The following is a 15845-nucleotide window of genomic DNA, read 5'->3' on the forward strand; positions in this document are numbered from 1 at the left end:
GTTGGGAAAATTGAGACTTTTTGTTCTGGTGAATAAATAACATTTAGAAGAACTGCTATTTTCCAGGGTTTTGATGATTGTCACCTGAGAAGATAAAGTTGGCTTTATGGGTGTGGTGTGGTGTGATGGGTGACGGACTCACAAAAGTTAAAGGGAAGTGATTTTTCTCTAAATCAAAAGGACTCAAAAAAGTAAATTAGAGGCTGTGGAAATGGCCTCTATTTCCATTCCCAGAGTCCATAAAAAAAACTTGGAGCAGTGGAATGTGCTCATAATCCCAGGCTGGGAGACGGAGACAGGTGGATCCCTGGGTATTCACAGCCTACTTTGTGAGCCCCAAGCCAGTAAGAGACCTGTTTCAAAAATGAATGAATGAATAAGTAAATAAATAAATAAGTGGTGGTCATCACCTGAGTCATGACACCCTAGGTTAACCTCTGGCCGTCACATTCATGCACACAGACATGAGCACGCACCTACACACATTTGTACCTGAACATATATGAATGTGTACACACACACACACACACACACACACACACACACACACACACACACACACACACACTCACACACACACACACACACACACACACACACACACACACACACACACACACACACGAAATCAGCAGGTAGAATGCAGAGCCTCAGGCAGTGGTGGGCTCACATCACTGGACAATGCCCAACACAGGTAGCTGAACCTGGGGCAGGACAGTGGTGGAATCTGACTAGGAAGAACTGAGGGCCTGAGAAGCACCTTTCCAGTCCAATTATGTTCTGTGACTGGAAGCTTTCAGAGTCCATTAAAGATGAGAGAAGAAAATGATATTTTTGCCAACTGGCTTCAAGGCTGACCTGTGACCCCACACTCAGAGACTACCCCAAATCCATTGACCTTAGAAATAAAATCTGGCAGCTGTACCTTTAATCCAGTGATCCTGAGATTTGCCTCTAGGGTCATAAAGATCCCTTTGGAACTGTAATCCATCAAACACTTGGGTGCCTGTCCACACAGCCTAACTCCTACTGCAGCTGCTGTCTCTTTTACGGTACAAGTGTAGTAGGCATAGCCTTATTAATTTGAAATGTACCTCCGCTGGGTTTATCTCTGCACCAACAAGGAGAGTCAGGCATGCACATTTATTGTCTAAGATTGCAAAGTAACAGTTAAGCTTCTTACTTAGAATACTCATGTAAGCACTTTAGAAAAATTACCAGGTCAGTTACAAATCCATCCTACCTCTTCAGGCAAGTGACTAATGGACCACCTCCTGGCAACTATTGGTAGAGTCTAGTTTGCTTCATACTTAACTGTGTTTCCTCAGAGTATTTCACTCCCAGGAACTCAGGCCAGCCAGGGAAGGTCAGTGTGTATACCTGTTCTTCATGTGGTGGCTTGGGACAGAAAATAACTCCTTAGGGTTTGTTAGTGTGATCCAGGGTACATGAACTCAAATTTGTACTTGCCAGGCAGGTCCCCTGGAAAAAAATATGTGTGTGTGTGTGTGTGTGTGTGTGTGTGTGTGTGTGTGTGTGTGTATGTGTGTGTGTGATGAGCCAAGAGTCCTTATAACATGTCCTTCCTGTGCCACTTACGTTCACAAAGGTCTGGTTTTATTGATAGATAGCCACTGTGGGATTCCTTTCTTTGATGCTGAATTAGGAAATGCCTAGGAGAGTTGTGGCTGCAGGTATGCACTAGAGCCCCTGGGCATGCTAACAAAGTGTAAGCTGCATGTGAAGATTGAAAGCACACAGCCCTTTGTAAGGAAAAGGAAACACAGATGCACCAATACGATATGTGGTAAGATTCCCCAGAGCAGCATACTTACCAACAGGCCCTGAAGGTGATGCTCAGAGCTTGGGAGGTCACCGGGTTGAAAGTGGGTCATGAGAAGTCCACACTAAAGGGAAAGATAAGCTATGTTTACAGGCAGGGCTGTGAAGGCTGGCAGAGGCGCTGAAGGGGCATAATGAGACAGGCTCACTGAGAGTAAGCAACGGGAGGAAATCTGAGAGGTTCATAGGGCTGAAAGGTAGTGTGGTAAAGAGCAGAATCAGAGGGGTGATTCGAGGAGGGGAAGGTGGAACATTCATTTGGGTCTCAGGTATGCTGACTCAGACACAGAAAGGCAAGATGGGAAATGTCTAAAATGAAAAGATATAAGTCCAGAAGGGCATACGCCAACTGGTCCAGGGAGAGTAGCACAGAGAGAAGGGCAACCAAGGACCAGGGCTGTAGGCGATCATCTCCATAGAGACAGCCAGTGTTGAGGAGTCTAGGAGTTAAACTTTGTGCAGAGGATACACAACCCCTTCCTCATTTGTCTTCTCTGGCCGGAGGCAGAGGAAATGAGTTATTGTACAGAGAGAATGTTTGGGTAAAGCTTTCTAAACAAGTAGACCGAGTACAAGGACAGCTGTGAAACTTGATGGCAAATTATGCTCTTGAGACGATTAGGGTGGGCCGATTCAGTGGCCTATGTGAATGCATACTCCCAGCCTGGAAGCCAGCCACTCAGGTTCTATACCTCCCTGTGGCCATCTGCTGAAGTCCAAGATCAACTGCCACCCTGGCTCCTGCTTCCCTCAGCAGTACTGCCATTTGGATTGTCACCACCTCCACCACGGTCATCAGGGTCACCTCTTGCTAATCTGGAAACTGGCCTCATGTAATTAAATGGTGAAGGAATGCCAACCTTATCTATGGAGCACAGGCTTCCAAACAGTCATGCGGTAGAAAATTCTAGACAAAGCAAGCTTCAAATAATAGTAAAAAGGGGGAGAAACTTTAGCTGCAGATTTAAAGCAGTTTCTCCCTATAACCTGCTGTGGGGCCAAGAAACCCGTTAACACAATTCTGTTATCTAGCACGGACAAGTGTCTTGGTACCTAGTCTGTTTCTTTTAATACTGATGCTTCTAACACGGTTCCAAATCACCTAGGGGCTTGCTGGACATTTTAGTATTATGTATCTATGCCATACTCATCAAACCAAAGTTCCTGGGAAGCTGCCAAGTGACTTTATCCAATTGCCTGAGTGATAGGGAAGCAAGCTCCAGGTGAGGTACCACTGTACTCAAATCCATAAAACATTAAAGCCCCTAACCCTGGAAGAAGTGCATGTTGATTCTTCCATTGCACCAGGATATTGACATGTCAGGATTCCTTCCTGGAAAACAACGGTGTGGCAGTGACCAGCTCTACACATATGGTCCTTGCAATAAGGTGTTACCATTTCACACACAGTGACAGTTCGGTAACTTACTGGAAGGCTGCCCATGCTATCTTAACACATGTGATTTGAGCCTCGGTCTAAGTCAAATGCCCTTCTCATCACAGAATGATGATTCCCATAGGACGGGTCATTAGGAGAGGAATGAATTTATGGCCAAGTATCCCAACAATTCTGTGGCATCATTTTCTAATTACACAGCTTCTGACTAACTGTACCCAAGTCTTTACAGGTTGTGTTTCTAACCAGATGTGCCACCTTGCACCTAAATCTCCATTTCACCCACGAGAAGCAGAACCTTGTCGATGCAGGAACCTTCCTTCTACAGAGACCAGAATCTCCTACATTTAGCAGGCATCAAAGCGCTTGCTAGATGGGCCTGTTTCTCTTGTCTTTGGACTATTTATTTTTTGAGTAAGGTCTCACTACTGAGCTCACACTGTTCCTAAACCTCTAACCCTCCTGCCTGGGCCTCTAGAGTGCTGGCTATGCCCTGTCCGTGACTGGTTTCTTTCCATCCTCTTCTATGGAGAAATCCCACCCATTTATCACCTGCAACAGGTTTAGAGCCCAACTGGCCTATCTAGGTTTCTCCCACCTAGGAAGCCCAGTGGCTTTTAGTAGTAAGGCACAAAGCCAAGCTGTTTTTTACCCTGTTTGAGACAGAGTCTCATATGTCCGACTGACCTCGAACTTCTAGTCCTCCTGCCTTTACCTCTTGAGTGTGCAAGCCACTGCACTGGGGGTGGGGGCTAAAGACTAAACGCAGGGCTTTGTGCATGTTAGGCAACACCTAACCTGTACCAGCTGAGCTACATCCCTTAGCTTCCCCGGCAACCACAAGCTGTGTTTGAACAGATCTTTTTGGCTTGTCAGAGTGTCTTGTGGTATCCACTAGTATCCTAGATTTGCAATTCCAGAATTTGTAGAAATGTTGAATCAACTACAAGAAACCGTGGTGTCGGCTCTCAAATTAGCTGCCTCACTGGAGAGGGACGGTGATGTGACAAATTAAAAACAGCATTTTTCTGTGTTTTTGTTTGAGTTTAGGATGCACTCATTTTCTCCAGTGGGTTAACTTCTCTAATTATATTTTGCAGAGTCTAATATTAGCAGGCATCTGTATTCCCTGAGCACACAACATCTGACAGTGCTCAGAGTTAAAGGACAGAGTCAGCTTTTCTAAAAAAAAAAAATAAATTGAAATAAAAAAAAATGTGCTGGTCTCAGGGAATGACAATTTTGTGATGGAAAATGCACACGTCGATAAAGAACAGGCAACCCAACCGATTACACAACACTCTGGAAATAATCAATCTGAAAAGGGAGGGTGGGAATTCTCTATGGACCCATGAACAGGGAGTGAAGCAGCCTGCTAAACTTCTCAGACAGACTTTCCAGCATCCTCTTCCGAGTTAATGGAGCTTGATGAGAAAAATCAGGACACAAGATCCAGCAGATTCCTGGGTGGTCCCTCAAGTAAGAAAACCTTGAGAAATAACACCAACCCATTTTAAAAGAGCATTTAAAATGAATTTTATTGTTTGAATTTTACAAGTAGTCTTTAGAGGCTTCAAACAAGAACTCTGTTGCAAAACTCTAATAAATAGCTTGCCCCAAGTCCCCAAAGAAAAGGGAAAAGCAAATTAAAAGATAAGCAAGACTTCAGGATGCTCGGGTGTTAGCAGTTATTTCTCATTTACAGAGACACATCAGGCAATGTACAATCTCTTTCACACAAGTTAAAGAGCTAACTGTAACCCTTACAAAGCACTCCCAAATCCTCCTATTTCCACAGTAGAAATGTTAACAGGAAAAAAAAAAACCCACGGAGAAATCACAATCATTTGTGAATCTATGGCATACAGGTCTGGCATGTATGTGGGAGGCAGGAGCCATCCATTTTGTTTCCCAGGGATGGAATCCAGGGCAAGCTGGGTCCATTTAACAGCAGGGAACTACCAGCACATAGCCAGTGCACACTGGCCAGTCCTGCATCTCTGAGCTCGACAGCAATGACTGACAGGGAGGAGCCCAGAGCTGCCTGCATCACTAGACGGGAGGAACAGCGCAGGAGTGGTTTCTGCAGCAGAGTCCTTTGGGTGGCCACGAAAGGATGCAGGAAATGCTGTGGGTAAACTCCACACAGCGGCATGCAGGTTCCAAGAGCCCATTCCATTACAGGCATTGCCCCAAATGAACAAGGATTAGACTCGAGGTTTAACATTCGCTGTTAGCTTTCCTAATTAAAAACAATGGTGAAGTCTTGCTTAGACAGACGGATTTATCAATTAATTTAGTCCATTTGAACAAGCTTTAAAAAAAAAGTTGTGCTACATCTTTAAAAATCTCAAAACAGAAACTATACATATATATAGACTGTTGACCAAAATGTATTTAAAATGCATACAGATTAAGGTTTTCATTGGAAAATTCAGGGGCCAATTAACATTAGGGGCCTGGAAGGTGTAACAGGTTGATTATAATTGAGTGGGGTTCACTTAAGCCAAACGGAGTGCTAGCTCTGAGGAACATACTGGGGACTATTTCCCGGGGAAAGAAGGGGCAAGATGTAGGGTCAGAAGGGTGAGTGGTGCCTGCTGGCGCGGCAGGTCTCTAGCAGACAGGCGCAGAGGGCAGAAGCCTCACACAGACCACACAGGGCAGGTGGACCTTTGCTAACATCCCCTCTTCAGGCATTTTAGGAAGGGAGGCAAGGGAACACCCACCCCACCCCCAAACAAACAGTTAAAAAGAAAAACCTTCATTTCCCTAGGAACGAAGACATTTGCCAGGATAACAGGGAGAGCTTGGGTTACCTGAAATCGATCAGAAGCAGAGGCTGAGGGGCCGGGGGCACTCGGGTCCTGGGCCCAGTTTCTTTGTAAATACATAACAGATAAAGATATTGTGCAAAAAATAAAGACATTCACATTTTAGCAGTTAAACTTTTATTTTACTTTTTAAATTTTTTATTTCATTTTTTTTTGTTTTCTTTTCTACAAAAGGCAGATAATGATTGTTGATCTGCAATTGTGTTGTGCACTGTCGGACAGGAGCAGAGTGGGAGCTAGGGATGCCCAAAATACTTTTCAAGGCCTGAAGGGATGGTGAGGGCCCCCACAGGGAGCAGCCTGCCCCTCTTCTTCCGAAGCTGCCCTTAGCTCATGTCTATGGTATTGAAGACCCACTCTGTGAACTTCTTCAGCTTGTCCGAGGCATTCTGGGACTCCTCCTGTAGCCTCAAGTTGTCCTCACGCAAGTGCTGCACCTCTGCCTGGAGATGGGCCTTGTCCTCTTTTTCCTGAGGGAAAAGCCAAGCAGATGTAATCCAGTGGTGCCCAGCCACCACACCCAGCTCTCAGGAGCAGCAGCTCCGACTTTCTGTAGGTGGCCCCATCCCATTCTGCAGTCTACTAAATGTCTGGTCCAAGCCCAGGTACTCCAGGAAACTCAGCATTAAAGGGTTAGCTGGGTATGCAATTGTATTAATGTCTATTTTGTAGCCAGTTTTGAGCTTTAGGCCACTGCTTTGGTGGCTGCTGCCTTGATAAAGTCAAAGCCAAAGAAACACAGCTTTCAGTTCTCCTGGTCTGAAAACCCAAACACCAAGGGCTACATGAGAACCCGTGCTCCTGACACCTGACACCTGATACGTGGGCTGGAGGTCAGGACAAGGCCCAATGAGGCCTGGCTGAAGCTTAAGGCTTTCTCCAAGAGGGACCAGGTTTTCTGTACATAGGACAAAGAAGGCCTCTCACACCACTCGTGTCGATGGCACCAAACACATGTACAGAGAAACTGTGCAGGGAAACACCCACGTTCGTCTCACTGACCTCCCTAGCTCTCCCAATTAAGGGCATTTTGTTCCCACAGCCTGGGCAATCTGTTCTGAGAACATTTACCTTCTTCAAATCTTCTCGAAGCATCTTCAGCATCCCTTCCAACTGGTCCACTTTAGAAGCCAGAGTGGGAGAGGACTCCTTACTGCTAGGAGGGAGAGACAAAAGGCCATGCTGGCAGGCGCCTCCATGGCTGCTGGGGTTTTTATCCCCTCTTTTTTTTTTTTTTAAGAATGTTTTTCAATGTCAAATTACTCAGCATGGCAACCCAATGCACATTTTTTACTTTAAAAAGAGAAAATGGTGATCTTAACAACAGGTGATACAGGTCTGAATGACAGCCAGCCAATGTCCTTTGTTAAAGACACTATCTTTTGACAAAAGAGTTGGTGACAATGAGTGGAAACGGTCTCTTCGGTAGCACAGGAGGTACACTTGCAGATCCAACATCACACAGTACAGTTATTCTCAAGATGTCTTCTAGAGGTTTCAAAGGAGAGCTGTGTGTGTGTGTGTGTGTGTGTGTGTGTGAGAGAGAGAGAGTTTGTGTGAGTGTGTGTGTGTGTGTGTGTGTGTGTGTGTGTGTGTGAGAGAGAGAGAGAGAGAGTTTGTGTGAATGTGTGTGTGTGCGTGTGTGTGTGTGTGTGAGAGAGAGAGTTTGTGTGAATGTGTGTGTGTGAGTGTGTGTGTGTGTGTGTGAGAGAGAGAGAGAGAGAGAGTTTGTGTGTGTGTGTGTGTGTGTGTGTGTATGAGTGTGTGTGGGGGTGGTTAAACATGTATATAGTTAATGCAGGACATGCACGGGGGCCACCAACACAGAGCATGTCTGGAGTTCCCAGAGGGCTCTGCCCCTAAGCAGGTCATTGTAGCTACATACAACGATCACATCTTAGCTAGTCTAAATATCTTCAATACTGAAAACAAGAGGCAGCATGTTTCAAAAGCCTATCAGTCCAAGCTGCTGTCTAAAATTCTGCACCATTAGGGCCAGTAAAGCAGCTTTGTTAAGTTAAAGTGCTAATCACACCTTGCTAGCAGAGCACCAAGTATGTCTGGGTGCCCTCGAGGACCACACAGCTGGGTGGTGCCACCCCTAAACCCCAGGCTGAGGACCAGTGAGTGCTTCCTCCCCCTCTCCTCTATCTGAATGTGAGCTGCCAACAGTTTCCTGATGGACGTTCTAGTCATGCCATATGACCTTAAGGACCACACGACAGGAAAGCTGGGCCTTCTGCAGAGAAAACGCAGAGGACTCTTTGTAGAACCAGAGATGTAAATCTCGGCTGTCTAAGTCATGCAGTAATAAATATTCTTCAAATATAGTTCAAAAGTCAAAGTTCAAGTTCCTGACCAATGATGAACTGTGTTACTGTTTTCTTGATTTTACGTCTGGAACAGGCTTCAAAAGTAAAAAGCCCACAGTTCGATGAACACAAGGTGAATGATACCGATCTCCAGCGTCCTCCGACAAAACCAAAAGTGGACAGTGAATGGATCGTAAGAGGGAAGCAGTCAGCTGCAACCTACAATGTGGTACCACAGGCTGGTCAGTTCACAGCTGGGCGAAGGACAAACATGCACAACAGAAAGGAAGTTGTGCATGGGGAAACAGCTGCCCCTCACAAAGCCCTGCAGGGAGCTGGCCCCCGGGGGGTTGCTGCAGGGCCCAACTCCCCTCCACACGTTCTTCAGGAGGAACTCTGAGCACACTGGCAGCACATTAAGGTCTGTGTACTGCATCTGCCCAGCTGCGCCCATCTTCCCCTCGTCAAGTGATCCATAACAATGATCCCTGCTAGAAAAAAAGTCAACTCTCACTTTCTCTGTGCAGAACTCATCCCAATGCAGCATACTCCTTCAGGTGGGTTTTCTTTTATCTTCCCAGTGTTTTGAGTAGTCTGGCACTCTGCTTACCCAAGCTGTCCCAATGACAAAAGGGACTGTGACATCTCTGTTTTCCTCATAATTAACTTGCTCAGAAGTTCAGAATTAACTTGTTCTCAAGCAGGAGCCCCACTTAGAGCAGCATGGCTACATCAGCTTTACTCCCTGCTGTTATCTGCTTCTCTCCACATCTCATAAACATCTGAGTGAAACACGCTGGTTTTATTGAGACAGAGTCTCCAAATGCAGCCTGGCTGGTCTCCTGACCTGGCTGTCTCAGCCTCCGGAGTATGGAATTACAGGTATGTACTATCACACTTGACTTAGATACTTTGGGACCTTGGTTCCCAACCATCCCCAGGAGGATTTAGGGCAGGAATTTCCAGCTGATGAGACTATTCTGTGTGGAGGTGTCACTGCGTGCTCCACAGCTGGCTGCTGGGATGCTGACTAAGGAAGACTTCATCTCAGCTCCCCACCTCAATCACTGGAAACCAAGGGAAACAGGAAACGCTGCTCCCACACAGTCCAAGTCTCAAAGTCCATGATGGGAATTCAGGGGCTCTCCTGGCTTCAGTTACTATCGACCTGCCCCATCTTACAATTGCCCTTAGGCAGCCTGCTCTCCTGTTTTAAACACAGGAGAGTAGAGGCTGAATTGTTAGAATCTGGGCAGATATGAGTACAGGTGGCCAAAATAGCAACTGAGAAAACTCAAAAACCAGACTTTAAGACTAATTCCCAAGAGCTCAGGGGCATTCGTGACCAACAATTTCTCTTACTTTACCTAATAAGCTCCAGGGGCACAGGTGAATTGTGACAATGAACAATAAAGAATATTCATAATTTTCTCTGAAAGCATCAAAACCAGTTTAATTATGTGTACAGTAGTCAGTTATAAAGAGTTCTAACTAAAAAGCCAAATATCTGGCATTGCAGCTGAGCTTCACTCAGCTCATCCATGGGCCTTCCATCTCCTCTTCGTCACATCTGCCACTACTGGGGGGCGACGCATGGTGCACAGTGGTGCCCTCAGCACTGGGTGACCAACCTGCTGTAGGACTTCATCTGGACCAGGGCCTGCTCCTCCAGCTGGTCACTGTTGGAGGCCGCACTCAAAGGGCGATGGTTTTCATCACTAGCAGCAAAAAACGAGGCTCTCTGGACTGGAAGAGAAGTGAGAAAGCATCAAGTATGGGGGAATATCCCTGAGGTCCTATCTGCAAAGTCCACCAGCAGGCCACACGATGGTCAAGTTTAACCAACACCAGTTAAGTATGAATAGTCTCCATCCCTCCCAGGGAGAGACTGTGACAGTGTAAGTGCCCCTGAAAAGACAGCTGTTGTGAATCCATTTCTAGGCCCCTTCCCTGTGCACCAAAGCAGTGTTCTAGTGACAGCTTCTCCCGAAAGAAGCCTTGTGCTAAATTCTAGACCAAGGCTTTTACACAGATATAAATGTCCCGGAAGGCTAAAATGAAACTTCTTGATAAGTTCTTGAAGGATGTTTTCCATAAGGTCAGCTCCAGTGAGTTTTAGCACTGTGTCCACACCAACTGCTTAGACATATCCCAACTTCAAACCTATATGGAGATTAGTCAGCAAACTGAGAAACCAAGTTAGAGTCGGGGAGGTTCCAAGAGCTAAAGAAGCAGGAAGGCAGTGTTGGCCACGGTTACTCTATTTCTGAATTCTGCAGCCTAATAACTCCACTGTCTAAATTGAAACATGACAGAATAGCTAGTTTCAATTCTCCTAAGTGAGAGCAATAAACAAAATTTACTCTGCTACTACAACTTTATAAAGACCATTTTAGCATCAAAAAGTTTTGGAAGGATAATCTTACTGAAGAAAGGACAGAAGACAGCCTCTATCAACACATACTGTCTTGCATTTAGTCTCGTGTCTACAGACCGGAGCATACTGGGGGCACTACATTTACGAGTTACAGGAGTCACATGAATTTCTGTATAGAGGGCACATCAAGTTCCATCTGAGTATAAGGTGCTTCCAGGCCAGCATCTGGCCTACCAGATCTCAGCACTAGGCTCTGGGCTCCGGCTGTGTAGGTAAAGTACACTTGTCAGTGGTCACAGGGTGGTGCATTGGTCAGTTCTGATCACAATCCTGGCACCCTGTGGTGGTTGTCAGCAACCTCACTCACCCTCATAGGCTTTGGCGGCATCCACTAGGTTGGACCAGTCCAAGTCTGCGGCAGTGTCAGGCAGGGGCATTAGGCCAGGGTCAGGGATGGGCTGCCTTCGGGTCTCCTGGATGTCAGTGAGGGAGCTGTCCGAGGCAGAGAATTCTCCTACAGAGGGAACAACAAGATAACACTTGTGCCCACAGCTGAAGTGCTCAAGAAGTACCCATTTCCTGTTAACACAATGAATGTGCAAACCATTTGCTGAGGAAATCAATGTCTAGTCTAGAAGGCCATTAGTGAGGCAGACCCGGCTGCCTCCAGTCTCTTTCCATCTTAAAAATACCTCTCACCATCTCTCTCCCAAGAATGTGAGTAGTGAGAAAGTGAGTAGTGAGTAGTTTTGCACAAAGGCTGTGCATAGGTCTGCTGTGAAGAACTGCGTGTCCTCAGTGGGGCAAGGGGTTAGCTCTAGTGCCCAGCTTCCCTTCACAGTGTTGAAGGATTCATCTGGGAAGAAGAGGCTGATTCTACTGGAGAACTGGACACAGCCCAGGGATGCTAATGCCTATTAGAGGAACTACCGGGTGCCCTTTTATCTGGACCACAAGCTGAGATCTGACCCCAGCATCTGTGGGCTCTATGCTCAGGAAGGGTGAAGGACAAGGTACAGCCCTGGCCCTCTGTGCTTTGCATCCCAGGAACAGCCTATGGGTTCCATGGCTGGATGTAGTTAGGTAGTAGTAGAAGCAGAGCAGATCACACTCAAAGTGCTAAGTCTCTCATAGGAGCTAGCCTGGGAAGGGACATTCAGGAGGCACTGGCATTATTCTCTATCCCGGGGACCCTGGGAATCACCTGAACAACACCCTGATCAGCAATATTACAGCAATTTAACATCCACCTTTTTCTAATGGGAAAGGTTATTCACTGCAAACATTAAACCCTTGTAACTGACAATGATAAAAACACCTGTTTGGAGTACCAGAGGCTACCCTGGTCACATGAGGGCACGCTGCTGCTGCTCAGGATCAGGAAAGCAGAGTGGAAATCAGGACAGTAGAGAAAGCAGGAAACCTAGAGGCAGTAGCAGGGGTGAAAGCAGCATAGTACCCCTCAAATGTACTGTATCATCAAAGCTTTGAAACAGAGCTAAGCAAAGCTCACTGAAAAGCAACATGGCTCCAGAAATCCCCATTCCTAAGGGATGAAAGTTGTGCCTGTGACACCAGCCTCGTAAGCCAAGGTATATTTAGTGCATGTTTTCCCTTTCAAAATGTGTAAAGAACTACAGTGAAGTGCAGTTGCTGGCTGTTAGTGTATGTAAAGCAAGCAACATTATGAGTAAATGGGAGTCAGCAAACCTGGAAGACATTCAGTGCTTAGCTGTATTTAAACCTTATCCTACCAAGGGTATATAGGCAGAACAGATAATTTTGTCACTTATAACCTTTCTGCCCTTTTGTCCCTGATGCTCCAGTTCCCTTTCCATATAGAGAAACGGAAACAAAACTACCGCCTCCATCCCTAAACACATTTCAGTGGTAGACACCAAATGAGGCTACTAAGTGTGGAACAAGGAGTCACCACAGGTGCTCCTGGCTTCTTGAAGGATGCGGGATGGGAAGGTGCACAGAGAGGAGGACATGTGTTCCTCCCCCCTCACACTCTCTGAGGATCCACTCAGTCTTTACCCACAAGCTGCTGTGGTGGGGCAATGCCTGGGTGGAAGCTGTTTTTCTGGACTATTTCCTTATGATCCTTAGATCATAAGCCTCTAGGGGCCAGACCCATTCTGAGGTATGATCGTGTGTGCACACACGCATGGGTGGGGGGTGGCGGGGTGGCACACTACTTTTCATTGCTTGTGAAGGATGGAGAAAAGTGCAGGGAGAGAAGAGAAGTTTTCAAGAGAGGCAGGATCACAGGATTCACAACAGGGACCCTTACATGGGGAGGAATGGGAAAGGTGAGCGCATAGGAGGCTTCCACAGAGGGGCTTACTTTAGAGCAATGGTTAAACTGTGGGTTGAGACCCTGGACAAACCTCTACCTCCAAAAATTGAAGGTGAGGTTTAAATGAGTCTACCAGGCCCAAGATTTACTTTATGATTCATAGCAGTAGCAAAACTAGTTATAAAGTAGCAATGAAAATAATTTTACGGTTGGGGTCCCCACAACATAAGGAACCGTGTTAAAGGGCTGCGGCGTTAGCAAGGGTGAGGACCACCGCTCTAGAGAGCCTATGGCAGGAAGCAGTACTTCACGTGTTGGCTTTGGTTCAAGGGGGGGGGAGGTGACTTTCTGGGGCAAAGACAATCTAGACTTTAGCTGTAGGTGAGTGAGGAAGGAGTAAAGGAAGGTGGCATGGTCCCTGAGTAGTGAGAGGGGGCCTGGGATGTGTCTGAGCAGTATGGAGTTGTGAAAGAGTGTTCATGAGCATCAGTGAGGGCTCAAGAAAGTGCAGAGCAATCAGAAGGCTTAGAAGATATGGCTGCAGAGAAGGAGGAAGAACATGGGTCTGATACATGTGATTGCTGCAGCAGAGTTCAGAAAGGAAAAGTCAGAGGCAAATGTGGTTATGACGGTGTGCCTAGCAAAAGATCAGACATGCGGTCCTGTGCTATGCATCTGCTGGACTTAGCCATGGCTATCAGTAAGACCTGGAGTGGACTTAGGCAGAGCAAGAAAGAAAAACACTTAAGTCTAAAGTCCCAGAATACGGCTATTAATAAAGCTGGGATCTAGCTAGGCCGCAAATCAAGCACAGTATATAGATTGAGGGCTAGGATACAGAGGTACCACAATTCCTAGATCTTTTCCTGGGAGATCCTGTGCTGACTGGCTAGATCAGTCAGTAAGGCCAATACTCTCACTGGCCTGGAAGGAGATAGAACCACCACAGATCTGGGATCTTACGGCAGCTGAGGGAAGCAGGGCACATATCACTATGAAATTGTTAATCTCCTGTTAACCTTGTTTGCCAAATGCTATTTCAGCAGCTAGGACATCTGCCAAGAACAATGACTCCCAGACTATTCTTTCAGAGTCAAGTCAACTCAGCAGGTCTTAGGTAAGGTCTAGCAACCTGTATTGACCAATGCTGTGGAGGAGGGAGGGAGCACCTGAAGGACGGGGTAGAGTTAGGATTCCTCCATAACTATCCCCCAAGAAAACTGCCATACTGGGCCATGGGCCATCCACAGAACTGCCCAGCTGCAGCTGAAGGCATACTTACCATGCAGAGACTTCATTCCCAATGTGTAAGATGGCCTCCTTAGGGGTAGTGACTTGGGGAGAGACGGGTAGGTGCTGCTGAAGAGGACATCATTGGGCAGGGCTTGGTCTAGAAGTGAAGCCCTGGAGGCGAAGAAGTGCTCCCTCTGGCCGCTGTAAATGCTCTCGTCAGACAGTGTCCTGTGTAAGGCCCGCCGGGAGGTAGGGGTTGGGGGGAATGGAGACTGTGGGGAGGACAGTGCGTGGAACTGGAAAACAGAAGACAGACTGGGGTCAGAGTGCTGGGCTGGAGAACAAGACCAAGGTGGGTTGGGTGAAGCAGTGGGGTGCTGCCCAGATGAACCCCATCCAATTCTATATCCTAGGGAGAGACAAGTTCTACCCATGTTCAGTATGGAGCTCAGACCCAAGATTTATCAATATTATATGGTACTGAATAGTGAGCTAAATGATTTTTTGCTTGTTTTTGAGATGGGGGGGGTCTTACTATGTAACCCTGGCATGTCTGGAACTCAGGAGACCCACTTTCCTGGTATGCATGAATGAACAATGGCAGACACACACTCTCATATAAACAATACATACAGAGTCAACACACAATCATAAACTACACCCATCACACACACACACACACCAAGGTATGTATGAGTTGATCTAGGATTAAGCCACTATGATCAGTCTGTGAGAGGAGTGGACATTAACTAGGTTTCTAACTGGTTTTGTTTCAGTAAAATGAAATCAAAGTGTTTCTGTTTTCAAGGTTCTAGAGATACCACACGAGGCTATTGCCGGTACACGCAGCGCTCAGATCCCAGCATCCATCACGTCCCCCTGGACCTTCCTTAGCACTTCATGCTTCAGCAGAAGTCTTAATTTTCAGTGAGCATCTCTAGCCTAAGTGTTTTACAGGAGAGAAACTCTAAACCAACTCCTGTTTTGCCTCTTTGGGGACCAAGAGCGTCCCTCTGGATAGCACACTATTAGCTGCTACAGAACCCTGACCCCCGGAAAGCAGGGCAAGTGTGGAAGGACACAGTCTGCCTGGGAGCTTTCTGCCCCTTGAGATACAGCAGCACCTAGTCTTGCTAAAAACTGGCAGCACACCTCACCTCATCATCTTCAACTCCCACCTGTGGGGGTGGGGCCTGGGATTACTTAGGGCTATGGGACCAGTGCAGTCAACCCTGGGGAAAGAAGCTCCCAGCTGGATGCCAGACCCAGACTTCAGAGAACACACAGGCAGGTGCAACAGGGTCTCAAATGCTCCAAGGAGCCAGAAGAGATTCTTACAGCACTCACTGCTAGGGAGAGGGCTAGGCAGGAACATCAGTCATCTCTCCTATCACAGAAGTTCAGTTCTACAAACTGAGCTTTTGTGGATGGTTTTACTTTAAAAATAGGTGGGAGGTTTCCCAATGTAAACCTATTGAACCATTTAGAGACCACTGATTCCCCCAGTTTGATCACAGGCCAGCAGAAATGGCTTCTTATTTCATCTCCG

General features: G+C 46.7%; 1 protein-coding gene across 4 annotated transcripts in view; it reads right to left on the reverse strand.

The window, feature by feature from the left end:
• Window positions 1–6172: 6172 nt before the first annotated feature.
• Window positions 6173–15845, reverse strand: part of Sipa1l1 (signal induced proliferation associated 1 like 1) — a 291536-nt gene continuing 281863 nt past the window's right edge. For 3 of the 4 annotated variants that reach the window (XM_027418430.2, XM_027418433.2, XM_027418434.2), the window contains 5 exons: window positions 14346–14592; window positions 11129–11275; window positions 10016–10130; window positions 7144–7228; window positions 6173–6542 (listed from right to left, as the gene is read on the reverse strand). In XM_027418430.2, coding sequence (XP_027274231.1) covers window positions 6399–6542; window positions 7144–7228; window positions 10016–10130; window positions 11129–11275; window positions 14346–14592 — 738 coding nt within the window. In that variant the 3' untranslated portion in view covers window positions 6173–6398. The remainder of the gene's footprint in view (window positions 6543–7143; window positions 7229–10015; window positions 10131–11128; window positions 11276–14345; window positions 14593–15845) is intronic. The other variant, XM_027418435.2, reaches the window with a different exon arrangement.

The sequence above is a fragment of the Cricetulus griseus genome, chromosome 5, assembly GCF_003668045.3.
Source record: "Cricetulus griseus strain 17A/GY chromosome 5, alternate assembly CriGri-PICRH-1.0, whole genome shotgun sequence".
NCBI lineage: Eukaryota > Metazoa > Chordata > Mammalia > Rodentia > Cricetidae > Cricetulus > Cricetulus griseus.